This window comes from Manis pentadactyla, chromosome 11, assembly GCF_030020395.1.
Source record: "Manis pentadactyla isolate mManPen7 chromosome 11, mManPen7.hap1, whole genome shotgun sequence".
In the NCBI taxonomy this organism is placed as follows: domain Eukaryota; kingdom Metazoa; phylum Chordata; class Mammalia; order Pholidota; family Manidae; genus Manis; species Manis pentadactyla.
The window spans coordinates 27,039,280-27,064,124 of NC_080029.1; the positions used below are offsets into that span (position 1 = coordinate 27,039,280).

The following is a 24,845-nucleotide window of genomic DNA, read 5'->3' on the forward strand; positions in this document are numbered from 1 at the left end:
TTGCTTCCTCAGCCCTACAAGTTTCCTGATTTGTTTTGGTCAGCCTTTAAACAAGTATATATCGAATGTTTACTGTGTTTAGCAAATGTGTCATAAATTCCTGAAGGTTTCAATGTAAACGAGACAGCAAAAACTGAGGATCGGTGAACAATTTCCCCAAAACACCTATTCTCATAGTGTTCTTAGAGGTTCCACTCTCAGTGAGAAAAGAAGCTAGTGGCAGTGCGAATGTACTTTTAAAAGTCGATGGAGGGAGCCTTGGTGTCCTCATCTGTAAATAATTATAGCCGAGCCAGATTGTTTCTCAAGTGTTTTCCAGCTCCGAAATGCTGCACTTCTGTAAGCTGGAAAGCCCTGGATTTATTCATTCATTGAGTGCCTAACGCAGGCCAGGCATTCTTTTTGGCCACGAGGATAGAGCGGTAAAGAAAATAGACAAAATCCCTACCTTCAAATACTTCTGAGAGCAGACAATAGGTAAATAAAATACATGTATATTGAGTTGTGTAGTAGTACGTGCAAAGGAGAAAGGAGAAACAGAGGAAAAAGTTATATTTGCTAGAAACAGCTTTCACACCATGCTAAATGGGGACAAGGATTGAGAATTCGGGGTACACGTGTGAAGAGGCGCGGACGCAAGTGGTCCCCACTAAGTAGCAACTGGTGCGCATGCCCATTGGGAGGTTACAGACGAAAGTGCGTTCTTGTTGTGGGGGGGTAACACCTGGTGCGCATGCCCGGTTACGCACGAAAGTCCGTTCTTGTGGGGGGGGGGGTGGTAACACCTGGTGCGCATGCCCATTGGGAGGTTACAGACGAAAGTCCGTTCTTGGGGACTCTCAGAAGCGCATGCTCGCGACTCGCGTGTGCATAAACCTCGAGCACCGGCGTGCGCGCGGCCGGCGTTCCGAGGTGGTTGGTATCCGGGAACTGGTAAAGCGCGATTCGAGGTGACTTGGGGGAAAGCACGCAACGAAAGGATGATTCCGGGAGCTGTCCTAACAGCAGAGGGGCCGTGACCACCGCTTCGGGGCAGTTTTCGGGCCCGGCTGCGCAAGGGCCCCAGCAGGCCTCCCGGCCTTCCTCCGGCGCGGTGGCCTAAATCAGGGCCGGCCGGTGGGCGTTTAGTGCGCAAGTTGCGGGAGGGAACGGGGTGGAGCCTGAGCTTGGGGGTGCCGCGGCAGCGTCTCCGCCCCACTGAAGCTGAGTGAGGCCCTGGAAAGACTGGAGATCTAATCAGGAAATCGTTGGGTTGGGTAACACTCGGAATAGTTACTAAACGTTTACCACTCATTTGCTGCCGGCTGACAAGTTCGAATCTTAAACATCATCAGATCTGCTTTTGTAGCTCTTGATTTTCCCGGGTCTGAAAAACTAACCTTCCCACCTGCGGGGCAGTCCCGCCCATGCGCTCTCACCTATGAAGAAGGGAGGAGATTATAACTTATTTAATCACTTAACTATAATCTTAATTTTTTTAATCTCTAAGAAGACTTAAAATCAAGTTCTGACAGCCCCTGACCGTCACTTTTATTGCCACACGGTATTTTGTAGCCATCGCTAAAGACCAAAAGGGTATTAATACAAAACAATATTAATATGAACCTTCTGAAACCTTTTTTAAAAAGTAATACATTAAGATTTAATATCAAGTAATACAGAAAGGCTTATAATGCATTTTCTTACCTTGTCCTATCCCATTCCCAGTCTCTCTTTCCTGGGGCAGCATTTAACCAGTAATAATCTCTGGCATCTCTTCTTTATAGAGCAATTTGATTTTTTAAATTTCCTATTCCTTAACCAGCCTTAACACTTCATTATGAGTTTTTCTAAAAGTCATGGTTATTCTGTAATGTATAAATGTTACGAAACTAGCTTGAACCTTTTTTTCATGAATAATTTCTAGCTAATGTTTCTTAGCTGAATTTAGGCATCTGTTTTTTTGAAGTGATTGGAATTTTGAACAGTGCATTTATGGGTCAGCTTCAAGTGTGATAATGATTTCACTTTAGGACATGTGGGATTTAGAAAGGAGCAGTGAAAATTATGAAATTATGAATGCTGCCTTGGATATTAAATTGGTTGCAGAGAAACATAAGCCATGCAATCTGCCTAGAGATCAGCAATTTGTTTTGTTTTAAAATGTGGTTTAATAAGAGATTTAATTTATCTGAAATGATATTTATACTGCTTGAGAGAAACGGATAATGCTACATAACTCTGAAGCTTTGATAGCGCGTGTGTGTGTTTTTTTTTTCCTCCATAGGCAATTTTTTCCAGTCAGAGAAGGAAACCAGTCCCTGGCATTCTCACCAGCTTTCTGCCTGCCATGATCAAGTGCTTGTCAGTTGAAGTACAAGCCAAATTGCGTTCTGGTTTGTCTGTGTGCTCCTTAGGCCAGTGTGTTGAGGAACTTGTCCTCAATAGTATTGATGCTGAAGCAAAATGTGTGGCTGTCAGGGTGAATATGGAAACCTTCCAAGTTCAAGTGATAGACAATGGATTTGGGATGGGAAGTGATGATGTAGACAAGGTGGGAAATCGTTATTTCACTAGTAAATGCAACTCTGTACAAGACTTGGAGAACCCAAGGTTTTATGGTTTCCGTGGGGAGGCCTTGGCAAGTATAGCTAACATGGCCAGTGCTGTGGAAATTTCATCCAAGAAAAACAGGACAATGAAAACTTTTGTGAAACTCTTTCAGAACGGAAATGCCCTGAAAGCTTGTGAAGCTGACTCGAGTAGACCAAGTGCTGGGACAACAGTAACAGTGTATAACCTATTTTATCAGTTACCTGTAAGGAGGAAATGCATGGACCCTAGACTGGAGTTTGAGAAGGTCAGGCAAAGGATAGAAGCTCTCTCACTCATGCACCCTTCCATTTCTTTCTCTTTGAGAAACGATGTTTCTGGTTCCATGGTTCTTCAACTTCCTAAGACCAAAGACATATGTTCCCGATTTTGTCAAATGTATGGACTGGGTAAGTCCCAAAAATTGAGAGAAATAAATTTTAAGTATAAGGAGTTTGAGCTTAGTGGTTTTATCAGCTCTGAAGCACATTACAATAAGAATATGCAATTTTTGTTTGTGAACAAAAGACTAATTTTAAAGACAAAGTTGCATAAACTCATTGATTTTTTATTAAGGAAAGAAAGTATTATATGCAAGCCAAAGAGTGGCTCTGCCGGTAGACAGATGAACTCAAGTCCTCGGCATCGGTCTAACCCAGAACTCTATGGGATATATGTAATCAATATGCAGTGCCAATTCTGTGAGTATGATGTGTGCATGGAGCCAGCAAAGACTCTGATTGAGTTTCAGAACTGGGATACTCTTTTGGTTTGCATTCAGGAAGGAGTGAAAATGTTTTTAAAGAAAGAAAAATTATTTGTGGAATTATCAGGTGAGGACATTAAGGAATTTAGTGAAGATAATGATTTTAATTTATTTAATGCTACTCTTCAGAACCATGTGTCCTCTGACAGGAAGGGTGACCAGGTCAGTTTCCAGGAAGCATGTAACAATATTTTGGATTCCTATGAAATGTTTAATTTGCAATCAAAAGCTGTAAAAAGAAAAGCTACCATAAGAAATGTAAACACACAAAATTCTAGAGATTCAGAAACTATCAGACCAAAGACAAGTGATTCATTTTTGTACATTGATGAATCAGATGGCCCAAGCCATAGTAAAATGACAGAGTTGTCTTTACAAAACAAAGATAACTCTTGCTCAGAATCAAGGATCTTAGAGAAAGAGACAGCTGAGACATCAGAATCCAGAGAAAATGAAAAACATAAAAAATCTCTCTTGGAACTTACCTCTTCAGAAAATCCATGTGGAGCCAGTTCAGAAATGTTTGCAAGCCCTTTTCAAACATCATATCATTTTGAGGAGAGTGAGGATCTAGAAATACAGACAATAAGTACTACTGGTAATGGCATGGCTGCCAACATCCTGAAAAATAATAGAATTCAGAATCAATTCAAGAGATGTAAAGGTGCTTATGGAATGGGATGCCAACCTCTGCCTTTTGAGACACCACTGAGAGTACATGGTGCTCATGAAGAGGCAGAGGGAAAAAAAAAAGAACCTAGTGATTGTGGAAGAACAAACATTTTTAGTTATGGGCAAGTTAAATTACGTTCCACTGGCTTTATAACTCATGTGGTACAAAACGAGCAAACTATGTCAACTGAAAGAGAATATTTATTTAAAAATTGTGTTCAGCCTGGGCCTGTGAGTACCAAAGAAACATTTGGAAATAGAAGACCCCATTCAGTTGAGACTTCCGAGGTCAAAGATTTAACCAGTACTTTAAGTAAAGAATTTGCTCAACTACCTAACAAAAAACTGTGCAGAACAAATGTAAGTTATGGGCTAGGGAACAAACCTCTAGCAACTTATAAAAATGTTGATATTTTTCAGAAAGGTAGTAAAAAATCACACACAAGTTGCTTATTACCCGACACATCCTTTTCTTTCCCTTGGTGTAAATATGTTGCAGATGGTAGTAAGAAAACAGATGAGTGGATTGGTTCCTCCAAACCCATAACCCATAAGAAGCTAAGCTTAAGTTCACAACTAGGATCTTTAGAGAAGTTTAAAAGACAATATGGAAAGATAAAAAGTCCTCTGAATACTGAAGTAGAGGAAGGTAATTTTGAAATCTCTACCAATCTCAGTCCTCAAATTGAACCTGACATCCCATGGAAAGACAAGAACCATGTAAACACCTCTGATGTTTGTAACATCACAACTATGAAGCATAATGATTCAAATAGTAGTTGTCAGTCAGTCAGTCACATCCTCTACTCGAAGTTTCCATTCTCTGAGGAAGAAGAAGACTGTTTGGAGCAACAGATGCCTTTTTTAAGAGAAAGTCCTATAAAGGAGTTAACTCCTTTTAACAGAAACCCTTTGGATGTTGAGCTGTCACCTGAATCTCTAGCCTCTAAATTATCCAGGATGAAAGACTCCAAAACAGACTGTCAAACAATGGAAATGATGAGTCATCTTAATGAATGTCCACACTCAGATTCCGGTAGGAAAGACAGTGACTCGTGCCGTCCGTTAATCCTAGATTCTTGTGAGTTATTTAAAAATGAGCATAAAAAAACAGAGAGTGGCGTCATTCCAATCTTGGATCGTGTCACAGAGGATAATTCCTTCAATAAAAATAGTGAGACATATTCTAAGGACAACACAACAGGGAACCCTGTGATACCAGAAACTCCTTTGACATTATCCTATAGTAAGTCTAAAGCTATCACTAAAAATCCAGATGTTCTTATAGCCTCAGAACGACAGATAGAAAGTCCTGATTCTCCCAGTGGAATGCTAACGAGTCATGTAGAAGATTCTACAGCCGACCAAAGTGGATCTTGTTTTCAGAGTGAGGAATCAACAGCAAGAACTTGTTCTGAAAATGAACAGTCTTCTCTGGTTTGGCAGCAGCATTTTGATGTGGCCCTGGGAAAAATGGTTTACATCAACAAAATAACTGGACTTAGCACATTCATTGCTCCTACTGAGGACACTCGGGCTGCTTGTACTAAAGACCTGACAACAGTAGCTGTGGATGTCATACTTGAGAATGGTAAGTACACAGTGTTCACTATTCACTGGCATGACGTGCTTTTGAAAATGGGATAATGTCCAAGGAGTGAGATAATCATTATTCCGAAAGGTTGTCTCAGCAGATAGAACATTTTTAAGTTTAATTATAAAACATGTATTTTATGGATTATGAAAATACTTTAGGCCTAATACTGTTTAAAACCAGAAGTACAATGAAAGACTGATATGTAGAATGGAAGTGTACATGCATGTGTCTGTGGGTGTGTGTATGTGTGAGAGGGTGAGACAGCTGTTAATGAAAAGGGTACTATTAATAGTTGAGAAGATCCCCAGTGCTCCCCTGTCTTACTTTCCCCTCGCTCCCAAACATAAAGTTCTCCTAGAAAATTGTCTTTAAAGACACCTGCCATGCCAGTGTGGTATTTTTCTGGAAGTTGCTCTCAGGTAAAAGGGCCAGAATGATCCCATATCCATCCTCTGTTTCCCAGTAAAATATGTGGCTCAGTACAGCACTCTTGAGGCTTTTCTTTTTAAGAAAATAGGATTTGATCATAAATTTTTTTGGAATATAAGTATGTACACAAGGTTAAGCCTTGTGAACTTTTGAGGGTCATATTAACTCAGTTTCATAACAAAAAATGAAGAATTTGGGGTGTAAAAGCAAGTTCCATGAAGAGATGGCTCTAAGTACCCTCCGTTCATATGCAGTATTACCTTTCTGAAATGGCAGGACATTAGGACGTTGTTGAACCATTTATAAAACCTTTAGTTAAGATGAATTGTTAAGAAGTAACTTTAACTGTACAGAGAGAATCTAGAGGTAGTTTCAAGGAGTAGTGTCAAGTCTCCAGGCTCTAGCACTTTTTTCTTTAAAATGTCTTTGACTCTGCCCTTCCTATTACCTTATTTCACCTCACACTTAATTTTATCATTTTGAATTAATTTCTCTCCAGTTCCTGTGCAACACATGTACCCTTTTTGAAGTAATAATTGAATATGTTTTGCCCTTGTTCAAAAACTGTCAAATTAAGCATTGTTCCTAAAACTCAATTCTGATCATCTTTCAGAGAGGAGGGGACAATATGAGCCAGGTCTTACTGGACTTCGAAGTTTAAATTGAGAACATTTCATTCACCCACCTATTCATTTATTCATTCATTTCTTGATAGTTCGTTTGCACTGGTGCTAGGTGCTGCCTTGTTACAGGTTAACTGATTTTGCTTTCAGGAGTTCAAAATCTCGTAGGGAAGACAGCTATCTAAACATAATTATAATATGATGAGGTAAATGTTATAATAGGCACATATATTGGGTATAAGAGACAAAACCTGGGGACTTGAGAAGGTTACAGCAAGTAGTGAAGGGTGACAAGTAGCACTGTGTGTTTAAGGGTTTCTCAGCTGGAGCACCAGTGACAGTTTGGACTTGATAATTCGTTGTTGTCAGGTTTGTCCTACACACTGGAGGATTTGTAGCAGAATCCATGGCCTCTGTCTGCCAGCTGCCAGTGGCACCCCTCACCCAAGCTGCGACGTCTCAAGATACTGCCTAATGTCCTCCATGCAAAATTACCCCTGTTGAGAATCAGTGGTCTGTTTTAAGTCCTTGTTCTGTCTGGTATAGATGGATAATGGGACTAAGCATTAATGTAAGTTAGCAGGATATTTTAACTTAGATGAATCTAGTGGTTAGTCTGACATATCTGGATTCAATTTTTGCATAAAGAGATTTTATGTAATAATTTTTTAATAGTTTATATTTTGAATTCAAATATCTAGGTTTTTCTTTTTCATATTTAGGATCTCAGTACAGGTGCCATCCTTTTAGGAGCGACCTTGTTCTTCCTTTCCTTCCTAGAGCTCGGGAAGAGAGGACTGTGATGAGACAGAATAACAGAGGTAGGAGCAGTAACAGAGATTGCTGGGCACCTAGTACATACTGTACCACCAAACTCAAAAAATAAAAATAAAAAAACAGCAAGGGTTGTATTATTAAGCTTGATCAGTGCCAGCTGTGCCTTACTGCAACCACGAATTCCCCACGGTCCTGTTAAACAGCAGAACTAACTAAATCAGTGCATGCATTTAGATCTGAAATTACTTTTCCAGACTTGAGGTCAATACTGGGTGATTATGCACAGTCTGTGGTATCTTGTGTTTGAGAAAGTGTTCTTATTTTTAAAGATCAGAGTTGCACTCCATATTGCAGTAGCTTTATGTAAGTTAAAGTCTTCAAAAATGCTTGTTATTTATTATTTTCCTTTGTTTCTAAACATAGATAAGATACACTTTTACCTAAATGAAGTGAACAATTTTGAACCAGTTTATTCTGGACTTGTATTCTGAAATATCTCTTGAAACTAGTTTGGGAAAAGGCTAAAATGCCAGAGTCATTAACTCTAGTTTAAAAAATAACAGATCACAAGTAATGATTCTATAGCATCTTACTACACTGATGGACAGTGACTGTAATGGGGTATGTGTGGGGGGGGCTTGATAATAGGGGGAGTCTAGTAACATAATGTCAAGTAATTGTACATTAACAATATCAAAATAAATTTTTTAAAAAATAACAGATCAAAAGAATTTAGAGATCAAGCTAACACTGGGAACATTTGTAGAATATTGGAACAATGTGTCTGATCTTTGCTCTTGAGGCCACACCACACCATACCAAATAGGAGATGCCATTCACCTTTCTCCTTGAGGCTCTTGATGTCAGCTTTACCTGTCTCTTCTTGCTCTAGATACTGTGGATGATGCTGCTGGTAGCGAATCGCTTCAGTCTTTGTTCTCAGAATGGGACAATCCAGTATTTGCCCGTTATCCAGAGGTGGGTCTGCTGCAGTTTTTCTTTGCTTATTATTTAAAAATTTGAATTTCATTTAAGTTGGGTATGGGCATGAATGACTATATTAGTTTGTATATGACTATATGTATAAAACTATACTAATTTATAATTATGAATGGAAAGTATACTTATGACTGTTCCCAAATAATGTATGGAAATTAATATTTAATGTGGAAAGAAAGAATCTGGATTCATAGCATTTTGGGAACTCAGACATTTTGGATTAAACACGTGTCATCAGTGAATAGTGAATGTGTTTGTGTTCTTACCACTCTTAGAAACCCTGACTGACAGCTTTGGCAATGTATTTAGGGTGGTGATAATAAAAAACTGTTATGATTAGACAAAGTAGTAAATCTTGTGCTGGAGGAACAGTTCGTCATTGAACCTGAGTGTATGTTCTGTCTTCATGGATTATCACAGAATGTACCTTGTGTGTTGTAATGAGGGTGTAGAATAAATGAGCATTTGATTATTGATTCTTCAGTTAAGATGTCTTTAAGGACTTGATCATGGAGCATAGACAAATTGTTATTCTGAAACAATCAGTTTTTGTCAGTAATTTTGTTTATAAACAAAAAAATTATTAAGACTAACAGTTCATAGAGCCTTTTAAATTTCTGTAAGTTCCCTGAATTCAACCCACCTCTAGTAGGTTCTGTGAAAACAAATGTTTTTAAAACACTTTGAGATTTTGGCAAAACAGTTCTGCAGACACAAAAATTAAAATTTATACGATGTTTGTGCTGGGTCTTTCTAGGTTGCTGTTGATGTAAGAAGTGGCCAGGCTGAGAGCCTAGCAGTTAAAATTCACAACATCTTGTATCCTTATCGTTTCACCAAAGAAATGATTCATTCAGTGCAGGTAACAGATTGACTTTGAAATCTCATAAAAATATACATAAGACCTAAGCCTAACTCTCTTAAACTGGATTTATTTAGTAATATCAACCATTCTCGTTAAGGCACATGTGTTTTTTAAAATCTTACTGGAACTTTTATCATAGAGGAAAAAGCAAAGGACTTATTATAATTACAAAGAAAAAAATGTCCTTACTAGTGTGAGCAGGTTTGAGGATGAATTATGTATTTAAGGCTCACAGTTTCAGGGATTATATATTGACTTTATATTGTGACAATGATTTATAAATAACAAGTACTGCAGAGATATTGTCCTTAACTGTGCAACAGTGCCCCTTTTTAAATGACCCTCTACTGTGTGAGGCTACACATGACATGGCTTAGGAGACCCTATATAGAGGAGTTCCATTAATAAGAGGGACCCCTGTCTTCTCAGCTTTTTTAGTTTACCTGCTCATACCTCTTAGGCTGTCTTTGTCTCTTTGTTTTCAGTATGGAAATAAATTAAGAGGTTATGCAACTCTAAGTAAACTCCTCATCTGGCAATGAGCTGTACCAGAGAAGTCTGAAATTGATCCAGAAATAGTCCTTAGGCAGTGGTATAGATGGGGTGGGAGAACCTTATCTGTACTTGGACAGAGAGAAGCCACCAAGGTCTAAAGCCACCAGTGGCTTTAAAGGACTATCTACTCCCATCTGGTTTTCCTTGTTTTTGCATAAATTTCCAAAATTCATTTCAGCCCTATTTGTTAGCAATTCTGGTCATATTAATAAGTCTCTGGTCATTCTGTTGGGAACATTTCAGGCCTACTCTGAAGTTTTGTTAGCATATCCCTCTTAGATGCCTCTGTCTGTGTTCCCTTGAAGTCTCCTTCCTTGATGCTTTCTGGTCACTACTTGCCCATCCTGATGACTCCCTCAGGTTCATCAGCACCTTGCCTCAGTCTTAGATATGAATGTATAATGCAAACAACTCTAAGTTTTTGTTTCTTTTTTGCATAAGGCTTTATTAATTTTTTTTTAGTGTTTTACTACTTATTTGAATGTATGGCAGGTGCTCCAGCAAGTGGATAACAAGTTTATTGCCTGTTTAATGACCACCAAGACTGAAGAGAATGGTGAGGCAGGTAAGAATGAAGTTTAGCCTTGATAAATAACCAGTGGATCTTCTGGTAGCCTCCTTTTAAGGTTTTTAAATATATATATATAATACAGTTGCAATGATTTGGACAGATAAAAACCAACTGGGAAAATCAATCTAAATTAGTATTATGAAATAACAGTTTTAAGTACATTTAGTTTTATATACATACACACATATAACATGTTGAACTATTAATAGTAGTTACCTTGGGAGCAAGAATAGGAGTCGTCAAAGGGGAAATTTCATCTTTTACTCTTTAAAATATTTGAATTGTTTTACTTTTTAATAATTTTTTCATTTATTCCCTTTATAGTAATAGAAAATTTATATAATGAACTCTGCTAGGTTTACCAAGAGTTACATACAGTATCTTGGTAACCTGCTTTAATAAAACGATAATAGTTTATAAATAATAATGTTAACTCATTCATCAAATATTGATTGAGTACCTTTTGCATGCCAGGGACTATACTAGGCCCTAGGGATACAATGGTGGAAAAGCATATACATTCAAGAGAAACAGATAATTACACAAACATTAACATTTTGACTCTAGCGTTAGGGAGGAGAGAAACAGATGCTGTAAGAACCTGTATTGGGAGATGTAATTTAGTCAGAGAGGTCAAGGAAGGTTTTCTTGGTAAGAGGGAGGGAGGAGGATGCCTGGCGGCGGGAGTAACATACACGATTTGTGATTTCTTCTCCTTTAGTTTGGAGGCAGGGCAAGTACAACTGGAGTGAGAGCTAGAGGAGGCTGGAGAAGAAGCCTGTAGCCAGATCATAACTGCCAGTTAAAGTTTTTTCTGTCCCAGCACCAATTAGAAATACTGAAAGCTTTTCATTTTCTTTTTTTATTGTTTGTTTTCACAGTGGCACACTTCACATTGTATTTGCATTTGAACATATTACTCTGATTGCAGTGGGAGAATGGTTGGGTGTGGGGGTAGAATCCCAATAACTGCAGAGAGGAGGCTGTGGCAATATCTAGGATGAAGGATATTAGGAGGATATTGCAGTGTCTAAGAAATGATAGCTAGCTAGGACCAGGGTGGACCAGAGAAGCAAATGCACTGGAAAAATATTTAGGAGATCAGGTCAACAGGGTTTGGTGATGGATTGGATATGGGGACGGTATTGACTCCTAGTTTTCTTACCTCCATAACTGACTGGATGATGTTGCAGGACCAGGTGACAGAGAATGCAAGGGGACTGAGAAATCTATGAATGAAACACAGGGACTAAAGTAGGGTGTGGGTGAAAGAGGCCTTTTTTAAATTGGGAGATTGTTGAGCACCTTTATAAGGAATGCTTAATAGTGTAAGATTCCAGAAAAGGCCTGAAAGGCTGAGAACCCAGAGCACCAAAGGAAATGTTAACTCCTGACAGATAACCTGCAGGTGAGTGCTTCTAAAGTTTGAAAGAAGTTCATTCTCTTTGTATTTCAAAATACTCCCTTTTACCTTATTTATATTATAGAAATATTTAGTAAATGTAATAAATCAAAGGCAAATTAAAGTCCTTTCAGAATTGTCATAAATATGGAATTAGTGAAAGTCATATTCTAGTAGTTTTACTGTTTCTAAAAAATGAATCAATTTTTTTCTAAGGTTTTGATTACCTGGAGTTTTTTGTGTTTAATACTAAAATCTCTAACTGGCACCTGAGATGATTAATAACCACAAAATCTACAGATGTTCAAAGAAGCAAAAAGGACCTATTTAAATTTCTCTTAAAATTCTATATTATCTATCATTGGATTAGGTACCACCCAAAAGAATTCTTAGATACATTTTTTTAAATCAAAATGTGTTTTTACTATAATTCATGAATACCAAAAGCAACCTATTCCTATAAATTATTCACTTAATATTTGCACAAATTTTTGAAATGGACATGTTATTTTAAATTATACTGAAATTAATGCCATATATTAGCATTTTATATTGAATATTTCTACCTACAATAAAATATAGTTCAGTTCTGATGCCCTATGGAATAAAGATTCATTCATTTCTGTAAATATCGAGTGCCTATTATTTGCCTGGTCCAGTTATACATGCTGAAATGTAACACAAAAATCCTTGCACTTATGAAGCTTCTGTTCTATTGGGTTGGAATATAAAAGTATAGCTTCTGACATAAGTAAATGACCTTCATATATTCTACTTCATTCAAGGAATCAAAAATGTGGTGAACACTATGTAGACTATGAGCTCTTCCTCCAGAGTCAGATGTAGGATTGATTTCTTAGGGTTCCCAAGTCTTGGTAATTCTCACTGGCTCTCGTTTGAAGTTTGAAGTTACTCCCTCAGTTTTTTATTTATTCCATTGTTTTGTCCAATACAGGATGTTCAGTATCCATCACAACCAGCTGCAACTCCTCCTATTCTCAAAGGAGTTTAAAATTCAGCATTTTGGGGCCTATTCCTGTGGTTGAACATGCTGTCAGAAAAACTTACTTTTTTTCCTTAAGACATGCCATGAATTTGGTGTCATAGAAACTTTTTAATCTTTAGTAGAAATAGGAAAAACAGGCATTATCTACTTTGATCAAATTCATTTTTTCCCCAATATAATCAATAGCAATAAACCTCAACCCTTTGGCCAAAAGTAATAAAATGATAAGCTAAAAAGATTACTGATGTAATTGAGAATCAGTCATCCTGTCAATGAGAAAGGGATTTCCCTTTAGGGTTAGCTTTTTGGGTCAGAACATTCTGCCTTCTCTCTTGCACTTGGGAATCGAAAGCCTTGCTACTCAAAACCATGGTCTGTAAATAGCATCACGGAAGTTTTTTAGAATTGCAGAAGTCTTGTATCCCACTTCTAACCTACGAATCAATCTGCATTTTAAAAAGATCCTAAGGTGATTTGTAAGCCTATCAAAGTTTGAGAAACCTGAGTCTGAAGCAAGGCCAACTATGGACTGTACCCAAATCCAGCCATCACCTGGTTTTGTACAGCTAGAGAGATAAGAATGGTTTTTACACTTTCAAATGGTTGAAAAAAAGCAAAAAAAGAATATTTCTTGATTATATAATTAAAATTATACCAGACTAATATTTCAGTGACCATAAATAAAGTTTTATTGGAACACAGCTACCATGTTCACATATTACCTGTGGCTGCTTTATTTCAAATGAATAGTTGCATAATTGTGATAGAAACCATATGTCCCAAAAATCCTAAAATATTTACTATCTGGCTCTTAGCAGAAAATGTTTGCTGACCTCTGATGTAAAGTGTACTAGAATCACATTTTTCATGAGTTCCAGAGTGGCCTGAAAATCAGGGTCAGCTGATTACAATAATGTGTCTAATGATCCTTCACTGTACCTAACTTGAATTAATAAAGCAAAATCTGTATTTAAACATTAGGAATTTAGGGCTTTAACCTTGTTTTTAAATGAACTGAAGAGCTTTTTTATCAGGGATCAATTTATTGTAGTTACCATGTCATTTATATTTTTCAGGAAATAAAAGATCAATTATTACCTTACAGTATGTATGTTTCTCTCATGTTCATGTTGTTAAATAGTTTGAATTAACCTTTTTCTCCCTCAATACAATATGATTATTTGAATCTTGATCTGAGAATGTGACACTCCGGTAATCCTTGCTGATCTTCTAGGTGGTAACCTGCTAGTCCTGGTGGATCAGCATGCTGCCCATGAGCGTATCCGTTTGGAGCAGCTTATTATTGGTAAGGATCTGAATGGGACTAGAAAAGATGTGGGACAGCACAGCAGAATTAGTATACCTGAAAGAGTTTTTCCAACTGTGACTTGTGAGGAAAGATGAATTAAATGTTTAAAAAATTAAGCTGAAGTCTTCTGGTTTGACTTCTTTTACAGCGGAAAGAATGTAGTCATTCACTTTAAGTCAAACATGTGGGTCTTACACAGTTAAAGACAGACTTGCTATATATTTATCACCAGCTCCTAGGATTAGGTACTTAATATTAGGCTACTCTATTATAACATCTGGCACAAAGATAGACCCTCATATGCCCATCTTATCTTCATATACCTTCTTCGCAGGTCATCAGGCAGAAAACAATAGCAACTCAGAAGGTTCAACATATTTTTAAAATTTGTTTTAGAATAGGTGATATAATCAAATAGGTTCACCTGAGAAGTACAAGTGGAATATAATAAAGTCTCTGTTCTGCCTTTGTCCATTATCTCACCTAGTTTCTCTCCCCAGAGGCAACCAGTATCACTAATTTGTTGTGTATCCTTCCAAAGTACTTTTTAATGTTGCTACCCTTTTTTCTCATCATATGGCAGTGTGCTCTCCAAGTAGTACAATGCCAGGAAAATCTTTACTCCTGGGGCCAAATAATGAAAATACTGTCAAAGAGGTAGGTGAGGTCCTAAGGAGATATTCATGGATGAGGCTGGCAGTAGTAATACTTTCATGTTCACTTCCCTTATAAAATGAAGATCTAGTTGTTGGGAAAGATACAGTTAAAAACGGTGTCAGAAAAAACTTGTTAGAGGCGCTGGTCCATTTGACAGTAGTTCTAATTGATTCTCTTCAGAGACTGGGAAACCCTGCTGAAGGAATGGGGATGCCTCCTTGAGCCACAGGATTTGTGCAATAAACCCATTTTAGCTCCCCAGTGATCCACATTATTCACCTGTTATAAAACCACATTTATTGACTAGCTACAGGAATATTGCATTGTTCATTTGAATGTAAGATTGAAACCATATTTCTTATTTTGGAAAATACTGCTAAAATGAATAAACAGAGTGGCTATTTAGTAGTTTGACTTTAATAATGGAAATTCAAAGCATAAGATTCAACATGGAACACACTGCTAAGCACTCCAGTGAACATGGCTGTGCCTCTTACCATGCTTCATTTTTGTCTGAGTTTAGAGAATTTCACTTTCTACTCTTACCCTGTTCATCTTTCCTCGAATAGAATCCTATGAGAAGCAACAGCCACAAGGCTGTAGCCGGAAAAAATTACTGTCTTCCACTGTAAGTCCTCCGCTAGAGGTAACAGTGACAGAGGAACAAAGGAGACTTTTATGGTTAGTATCACGAGTGTGTGTGAGTGTAAATTCTCACAGCAATTCTGTGAGGTATAAGCATAACTATTGTTCCTTTTTTCAGATGAGGTATCTGAGACCAAGAGAGGTTGCATGACTTGTTCAAGGTCATAACAACTATTAAGTAGTGGAGCAGGTACTCAGATGCAGGTCTTCCAACTTCAAATGCTGCTCTTCCTAGTATATCACAGCTGTTGAATATAGGATAGAGTTGCCCTGATAATGTTTTCCAGCAGTTGGCTTAGAATACTCTTACAGTTCCTTGGAACAGTCAGTGTTTATACTGTGTTGTTTCTGAAAGCAAAGTTACTGCAGTAATTGCTTCCATTCTGCTTTCCCTTGGTGCATTCTAGACTCTTAGTTTTCATTACCATAATCATACTGGGAAGAAAGTAAAACACTGGGCCACAAGGAAGGAGCAAACCATATAGTGAGTCACAAGATAGGAAGTTTTCCCACTTTGGGGCAGCACAAATTATTGGAAATGAAAAAGAGAAAATTGTCTCTGAATTTGTTTCAGGTCTGCGAATATGCTACTGCTGAAAAATCCTTTTCCCGGAGGCATAATTTATATTAGAGGCAGATCCATTTATTTACATCCCGTTAATCAGACTTCTCAGTTCCTGGGATCGTTAATTACCTCCCTGCTTTAATGCTGATTCAAAACATTCTCAGCCCTTTTGTTTGTGCCAAACTGTTTTCAGTGCCAGCAACACGGAGAAGTTAGCAGTTCCTTGGTGAAGAATAAAAACTTAGGAACAAGACTTAGAAACAAGTTGATTCTCTCAATGGAAAAGAGAAAAAAGACAAATGAAGGTTACTCTAAATCAAAAGGGAAATTTCATAATTAAATTCTAAACAAATAACCACAAGTGTGAGAAAAACAGTACAACTTGTAAAGCTTGTGGCAGCTTTTGAAAAGCTATCAAGTATTTGCAGCCAGTACTGAAATGTGAATGAAGTAATACTTTGACATTTGAGGTTCTCTCTTTAGGTGTTACCACAAAAATCTGGAAGATCTGGGCCTTGAAATTATATTTCCAGACACTAGTGATTCTCTGGTCCTTGTAGGAAAAGTACCACTCTGTTTTGTAGAAAGAGAAGCCAATGAACTTCGAAGAGGAAGATCTACTGTAACCAAGAGTATTGTGGAGGTAAGACATAGCAGCAGATATTGAGGAAATTGCTGAGTGACAGTAACCTCCTATTTTGTTTAGAAATTCTCTTTATTCATGTTTTATTTCAACAGACATTTATGAAATATCTGCTGTGTGACAGGTGCTAGGGATTCAGAGATGAATTAGTTCAAGGTGAAGAAGTATATTTAAATAATTATAATACTATGAAATTTGCCCTGTAGAGATATATTCAAAAGTGCCATGGAAATACAGAATGATTGCCTTACCCAGTGGGATGTAGGTCAAGGAAAAGTCACAGAAAAGCTGTTTTTCAGGAAAAGTCTTGTAGGATCCTGCCCAAGTACAGAAGAGGGGAAAAGGGCATTCTTTACAGAGAAACAGATATCAGAATAGATTCTGTGTTTAGGGGACTTTATACACACACACACACACACACACACACACGGCTTGGATTACAATATCTGCGGGGTAGCTGTGGGACTAGATGAGGCTAAGATAGTTTGTCAAGACTAAACCATAAAGGGATTTAGCATATTCTGCTAGGTAGTTTGTATTTCATCCTATAGTCAGCCAATGAAGAGTAAAGATACATGTAAGCATTGCACTTTAAATGTGATTACTCTCCTTAGATGCTTTGGTGAAGGTCTGGAAAGCTGCTGTTGGGATGTGGTATTGGAGGTGTTGAAGAGGATCGTTACTTCTTACTTACTTGTTGCACTCTTTTACAACAAACTTTTTTTTTTTGTCTTTTTTGCCTTTTCTTTCTTCTTTTCTATTAGAGTTTTATTTCTCTTTTTTTTCCTCTACTGGTTTAGAAGTTACATATTCCATATGTATTCCTTCCTGTTCCCTTCCTACACTGTACAAAAACCTTACAGCCCTTTATCTTCCATCATTCCCCTCCTATCTTCCATGTTGTTGCCTAGTATTGTTAATTCTACCTTGTTTTGAATCTCCCTGGTAGTCTTTAATTTTATAGTCAGTGTTTAGTTAACCAAAATGTTTAGTTAATGAAAATCTTTGTTCACTGTTGCTTCTTGCATCCTACTTACTCTGTGTTCAATTTTCCTTTTACTGAAATAAATCTTCTAAAAGTTCTTTTATGAAGAGTCCATAAATGATAGATGTCTTTGAAAATATCTTTGCCTTCACACTTGCATGATTATCTAGCTAAAAATAGAATTTCACATTGTCAGGTATCTGTCAGCATTTTGAAAATATTACATTACTTTTGTCATTCTGTTTTTGCCATCAAAGTCCCTTGTCAATCTAATTATCATTACCTTGAGGTAATCTTATTTCTCTCTGGTTTCTTTTAAGATTTTCTTTGTCCTTGGGGTTCTGTCATTTCGCTGTGATGTATCTTTGTATAGATTTATTTTCATTTCTTCTTGGGACTCATTATACTTCTTCAGTTTGGAAAATGTATGGTTATTGTCACTTCAAACGATGCTTCTTCCTCCAGTCTCTCTCATCTCCTAGAAATCATGTTGGATGTCTCCTGGATCTTATCTTTCTGTTCTCCATGTCTTTTGACTTTTATATTTCCCAGTGTTTTATCTCTCTGTGGTACATTCTGGGAAATTTTCTCACTGAACTTCCAGTGAACTTAATTCTCTCCTCACCTATTTTTTAGATGTTTAACTTGTCCACTGAGTTTTTTTATCTCAGTGACTATATTTTTAACTTCTAGAATTTTTATTTGGTTTTCAAGTCTATCTGCACTTTTTTCATGATGTCCTGTTTAATTCATTATGCTTTCTACTTCTGTATCTATAGCTCTTTCTGTTTACAGCACAAGCAAATCAACATGAACTCAGTCTACCAATTTTCTAGAAATCTGAATTACTTAAGTAATATCTAAAAATAAAAATTAGAAGATAGAGTGGGTAAATGTGGAATAGATTGATATGGGAAAGATTGGAGGTAGGAAGAACAGTTGAGAGGCTGTTATACTGATCCAATAAGAGAGGATGAGAATTTTAAGCAGTTGTAAGCAAGAAGGGAATGGTCAACAGTGGCCGTAAAGCCCTTTGAAAAATTGGATCTGGCAATCCTACAGACATTGGTTACCCTGTGGAATCTGGGGCTGGGGCTGGGGTGGGACAGAGGACAGATCGCAGTGGATCAGGGAGTAAGGGGAGAGGGGCTTAGTAGACAGCTCTTTCAAGAACTCTGGCTGCATTCAGAAGAAGAGAGAGTCATAAGTAAAGGTCAGGAAGGATGGGGCAGGACTCAGGGCTGAGGAAGGATTTCTGTTTGTTTTCAGGTGAGAGAGGCTTCCGCATGTTTGCAGGCTAAGTGTGGTAAGACACTGGAGAGGAAGAGGCAGTTAACAGTGCCAGCTTTTAGATTACCTTCATTTTACCCTGTCCCAAATCACCCTTTGACAGACAACCTTTGCTTTGTTTTCAGCAGTGCTGTTTTTCCTAACAGAACTTATTTTCTCCAAGGCTTCTCCTCCAAATTGTCTTAAATCCAAAAGATAGGATCTGTTAAGGTCTTTTCTGGTAATTCAATCCCTCAGTATTTAACCAGAAAATTACAATAAAAACTTTTTCTAAAGTGACTTCAAACACTGCTGGTAAGGAGTTTACTTCAAATTGAAACAAAGCTGTGGCTTCAGAAAATCTTGATTATGTTAAGTCAGGCCGATCAGGAGAGATTTTGTTGATTCTGGAAGAAGCTGGAACAGTTTTGTTGTCTTGAAGAGGTAGCTGCTTGGATCCTAGCAGTTGAAAGGTCACTAATAGATCTTTCTATAAAATTCTATACTCTAGACTGATAAATGAGCCTTTTTAATATTACTTAAATCATCTAGCAGTAATTGAGCCATTGAAATATGGAATAAACAAAGAATAAGATCTGTCTCCTCCTCACCAGGCTTACAGACTGATGTTTTGCAAGTCCCAGATACACAAGCACAAGAGAAAATGACAAAGGAGCTAAGTCTGATCTCTGCCCACACAAAGCTTTTTAGTGGGTCAGGTATTATGAGACATCTTTCTTTTTAGGTTTGTTTGGGAAAATATGTGACTTAAAAATGTATCTACCATGTAGCTTTTGTTAACTGTGCTCATTTGTAAGCATGGTGGACAAGAGAATATGTGAGGGAGGGGAGAGAATTTTCTGAGACTGGTTTGAAAGGAAAATCAGTCTATAGCCATACCACCCTGAATGCACCCAATCTTGTCTGAAAAGAAAATCTACTTTGTTGTAATCTTGGGAAGATGTTTTATACATAGCCATGTCTAAGAGTAAAGAAATCCTGTTTCCTTATAAAGAATTTGTTAAATGTACCATATCTCAAAATTGTTCTTATCTCCAGAGATTAAACAAATTGGTAGCATGAAATAGTGTCTGCTTTAAATTTCTTTAAAGTCCTTTTGTAACTGTTGTCATCTGCAGGGATAACTATTGAAAGAACTACCCTAGGGACAGAGATGTGCTGCTAGTGGGGAGAAACTTCTCAACGAAATGCTTCAGAAAATAAGCTTTCCAACCTGAAGGGAACTGTCAACAAAACATTACAAAAAAGCCTGTGGGAACAAAAGTGACTATTTATGTTTATGACATTTAAGCAAGTATTACACTGAGTGCACAGTTGGGTTGACGACTGTTGTATATTTACTCTGTTTGTGTGTAATATTACACTTGTTCTGGCTAAGATTATAAATACAGACAGACAGCCTCCCAGTGAGAAGCCTCCCAGATATTTAGATCAGTTGAATCCTCAAGGCTACTCTCACTAGTTACATAACCTCATGAGTTGTTGAGCTATGTTTGGAGGAAGTTTCAGTAACTAAATATATTCCCTATTTAATAAGATTTCTATTGAATTGTGTTGTTATTTCATATTCAAAGTACCTTGTAACAAATAAATTATTTGTACCTAAGTGCTATATTGCTGAGAACTCTCCCTTTAGGAGGTGTCTTTTAAAAAGAAGAAAATTGAGACATTTTTTTAAACTATCAAAGGGCAGTTACAACAGTTGACTAATGCCTGTTTTCCTTTCTGTTGTAGGAATTTATTCGAGAACAAGTGGAGGTAAACCTTTCTCTTATTTGGGGGTTTCACACAGAGGCACCACACACAAAAGGCTCCTCTTCCCATTAATAAAGAATGTGTTTATGCATTAGCTACTGCAGACCACAGGAGGCGTCCAAGGGACTTTGCCACTGACTGTCCAGAAGGTGTTGGCATCCCAAGCCTGCCATGGTAAGACTCAGCCAGCTATTGAGTGTCTCCATATTGCTAAATGCTGGCAAGGAGTAAAAGGCACATTTACTACTCACCTCTGAGGGTACAACTTAGATCAAGAGACTGAGTACACTAGAAGATTACTTTAGAAAGCAAAATACCAGCACATGTATCTGACCAGAATGCAGATGGATTTACACGAGTGGAGGAGTAATTAATTCCTGGAGATGAATTTTGAGTCAAGTTTTAAATGAGCTGAGGGACATCATTCATAGGTTAGAAGGGGAAGTTTACTACAGGGGGTGGAATTAGCCTGTGCAGAGACTCAAAGAAAGAAACAAATTAGTTATTTGAGGAGCAGCAAAGTGTCAAGAAATTAGGCTGATAAGAAAGAATAGAAGCCTAGGAAGTCACAATAAAATCTTCTGATTTTATACAAAAGGCATTAGAATTATTGAGGGCTCTTGAGTAGGGTGATGTGATAAAATATGGAAAATGGTATTGGAGAAACTTATTTTTTTTCTTAAAGTATCACTGTTATACAATCTTACAGTTTCACATACATGACACCGTGGTTCAACATTCACCCATATTATTAAGTCCTTACCACCTCCATTGTGGTCACTGTCTGTCAACATTAATTGTAATAGAGTCATTATAGAGTCATTGTCTTCTCTGTGCTGTGCTACTGTCCCGTGACCTACCTACATTGTGCAAATTGTAGTGCCCCTTAATTTCCTTCTCCCTCCCCACCCACCTTCCCCAACCCCTCCACTTTGGGAACCGCTAGTCCCTTCTCGGTGTCTATGAGTCTACTGCTATTTTTGGAGGAACTTACTTTAGGAACCATGACAGCTCCAGAATCCCCTGCAACTAACATTTGACCAGACTGGCATCTCCAGTGTGCTGACACCCTCCCACCCTTTTTTCTCTTCATCAACCTGTTCCTCTCTTCACTTTGTCTTCTGGCCCAGTAGCCATAGTCCTTCATTAGCGTGTCTCCTGCAGATGTCCTAAAGACTCCTTTGCCCATATATCCTATCTTTACTCCTCATACCTGCCACCTCCCTAGTTCTTGCCCTGTGAGTCCTCTTACTTAGTCTCTTTATGTCCCATCTGGCTCCCCTTCAAACTTCAGCACCCAGAGGAATTTTTTTGACATCCCTCTGAGCATGCCATTCCTCTAATTGAAATGTGTCAATGACTTCCCATTGTTCTTAGGATAAAAATTTTATTCTTTACCATAGCCTCCAAGGGTCTTCATGATCCACCCCTGCCAGTTTCATCTCGTGTCACTCTCCACCTTGCCCTTCATGTTCCAGCTCACTTCCTTGGTTTTGTTCTTGTGTGCTAAGTTTCTGCACTTGCCCTTTTCCTGTCTGAAATACTTTTCTGCTGCTTTTTCAAGTAGCCCTATCTTTCTTAAAATTATTAAATTAAATTTAGCCAGGCAAGCCTCCCCTGACCTCCTAAACTGGGTTTGGTTTTCCTAATATATATTGTTTCATACTCTAAATTTCATAGTGCTTATTTATAATTTAAATTTTAATTTATAATGTTAAGTTGTTGTGTAACTATTTGTTTAATGTTTGTTTCACCTCTTAGACCTATCAGGTTATAAGGTCCATGAGGCAGAGATCATCTGTCTCATTCACTGCCTGGTGTAGCTCCTAATACAAAGTATATACTTAACAAACATTTGTTGACTGAGTGAATTAGCATATGCATAAAAGCAGATTCTGATAAATGAGAGTTTATATTGGAAAGGTTATTATGGAAATAGAAGCAAATAAAATGGACATTGTGGGGAATAATCAGAGAGCTTGGTGATAAGTTGGCTATGGACAAAAGATAACCTCAATTTTACAAACCTGTAAGCAACAGGCATAAATATTGTTCTTGCATCTTTGGAAAAAACTCTGAAGGCAAAATCCTAACAAGTTAAGGAATGTCTCCTACAGAGATTAGAAAGACAATGACTACACAAGGAAAAACTGAGACAAATCAGTCCTGAAGCCTTAGTTTCATCCATGGCCATAAGTGCCAATTTCAAGCAGTATTAAGGTAACAGGAAAGGAGCCTAAGAAAAACATCTTACTTTTCCCAATATTTGGCTCTCACTAGGGTCAGCATTGGTTTCCCACTGTACACACCATAACCTTCTTTCTGCTTTTTGGTTAGGGGCCATTAAGTTTAATGATGGCCTGAGCCCAGAGGAGAGCTATCGCCTTATTGAAGCTCTGTCCCTGTGCCAGCTGCCATTCCAGTGTGCTCATGGGAGGCCTTCCATGCTGCCGTTAGCTGACATAGACCACTTGGAGCAGGAAAAACAGGTATAGTAATAACCAACAGGAGAAGAGGGAACAAAGTTTATCTTCTTTCTTTTCCAGCTCCTGTTATCCAAATGTAATCTGTCTTTATCTTTCCCAAAATATGAGAGCTTTGAAAAATATGCATTGGAAGTTTTATGTAAAGTCCCGCTATTTCATTTTCTAGCTCAAATTCAAAATGGAGCTTAGGCTGAATTGTCATATTCATGATGCCTTTGTATTTTTTAAGCTTAACACATACAGATTGACATAATCTGAACATCTGTTTCCTACTGGCTCTGAGTTTGATAAAATGTAGAAATTCTCTGTGGGGCTATAAAAAGTTTTTAGAAACATAGCAAATTCACTGCTGGCAAATACAGCTTAAACAGCCCGTTGCTTGATGGGATTTGCTGGAACTGGTGGCCTTGCAGGAAATGGTAGCCATCCATGAGGTTTGGGGATCATCAGGCGGGGAACCAAATTTAGGAGACTTCCACATTGTGGTTTGGCCCAGATTACTCAGCAGCCCAGAACAATGATGTGGATAATGCAATAAAGGCACAGAGTGATTTAAGTTAAAAAACATTTTCTATCCTTGTTATAAACTGAAATGAAACAGAACATGAGAGCATAATAGGAATGTCCCTGCTGCTCTCCAGACTCTTTTCTTTGGCTTGTCTTTCCTGCTAAGGGCTATGAAATCTTTTGTTGCAAGGAATTTTCAGGTACTTGTGTTTTCTGACTTATCCAATAGATTTTACTCCATTAAAACTTCTTTGTTTCACCTGACAATGAAAAAGTTTTGACCTCATTCTTGAGAGATGGGAATCAAGACTTAAGTTTTCGGTCCCATTTATCCTAAGGAAATCTATAATGAATCCAGAAATTAGAAATCTAAACAGATTTGAATAGTCATAACTCAATGTAAGTGTTTTCATATAAGTAAATATGTATATGCTACTTGGCTTTTCATACTGCTAATTGGAGTTACTCTCTTTCTTCCAATAGATGAAACCCAATCTTGCTAAACTTCACAAAATGGCTCAGGCCTGGCGTCTCTTTGGAAAAGCAGAAGGATGTGATACAAGGCAAAGCCTGCAGGCATCTCTGCCTACTTGTGAGCCACCATGAGAACAGAAATATTGCTCTATAAGGAACCATAATGATGCTAACTGCTCACCTCCCGGCAGAGAGCACCAGCAGTTGACTGACTCAGCACCATGGGTCCAAGCAACATGTCAATTTTCCCTGAGCAGACAATTCCTCTAGTTGGGTAACCAGATGGAATTCAAGCCTGAAGACAGTTCATTCATTTTCATCCATGGTCCCAGGAGGTTGCCTATAATATCTACTTTTTCTAACTTATTTAGGGATAAAATTTAATGATGAATTGTCTGATTGTCTGGTTGGCTGGTTTGTGGTATTCTGGGGGTGGGGGATAAGGGCTTTTTGGGGTTTTGTTTTGCAATTTTTCCAGCTTCATCATCTGTATGAATGTGATTTACATGATGCTGAACTCTCAGGGCCCAGTCTCCCTCCCTGGACTGCCCACAGCCGGGCTTCATCCCCTCCTTTCCTTCATGTCCTCTTCACTTCTCTCTGCTGCTGCTTTACATTCTAAATCTCAGGCTTCAGGAGTTTCCCTGCAGTCTTCCATCAGGCCTGTAGTTAGGTTATGTTAGGGATAAAAACAAT

At 37.9% G+C, this 24,845-nt stretch overlaps 2 protein-coding genes across 17 annotated transcripts in view; one reads left to right on the top strand and one right to left on the bottom strand.

Moving 5' to 3' along the window:
• The first annotated feature begins 654 nt into the window (after window positions 1-654).
• Window positions 655-24,545, top strand: MLH3 (mutL homolog 3). Of its 16 annotated transcripts, XM_036913149.2 has the most exons (14): window positions 806-950; window positions 2,267-2,343; window positions 2,899-2,981; window positions 7,381-7,479; window positions 8,328-8,413; window positions 9,192-9,296; window positions 10,317-10,419; window positions 14,068-14,139; window positions 15,369-15,480; window positions 16,493-16,652; window positions 20,662-20,685; window positions 20,778-20,856; window positions 23,020-23,171; window positions 24,159-24,545. In XM_036913149.2, the coding sequence occupies exons 2-14, from the start codon at window positions 2,330-2,332 to the stop codon at window positions 24,279-24,281; spliced, it is 1,212 nt and encodes a 403-aa protein (XP_036769044.2). In that variant the 5' UTR covers window positions 806-950; window positions 2,267-2,329; the 3' UTR covers window positions 24,282-24,545. The 16 variants fall into 16 exon arrangements, 14 of the variants coding, with proteins under 14 accessions (XP_057344296.1, XP_057344297.1, XP_057344295.1 ...); XM_057488313.1 differs by lacking the exon at window positions 2,267-2,343 and having other exon boundaries at window positions 655-950; XM_036913139.2 differs by having other exon boundaries at window positions 786-950; window positions 2,267-5,600.
• The window catches only part of EIF2B2 (eukaryotic translation initiation factor 2B subunit beta), a 34,703-nt gene continuing 33,506 nt past the window's right edge, over window positions 23,649-24,845 (bottom strand). Inside the window, exon 9 of the mRNA XM_057488316.1 lies at window positions 23,649-24,812. The gene's annotated coding sequence lies outside the window, so the exon portion shown is untranslated. The remainder of the gene's footprint in view (window positions 24,813-24,845) is intronic.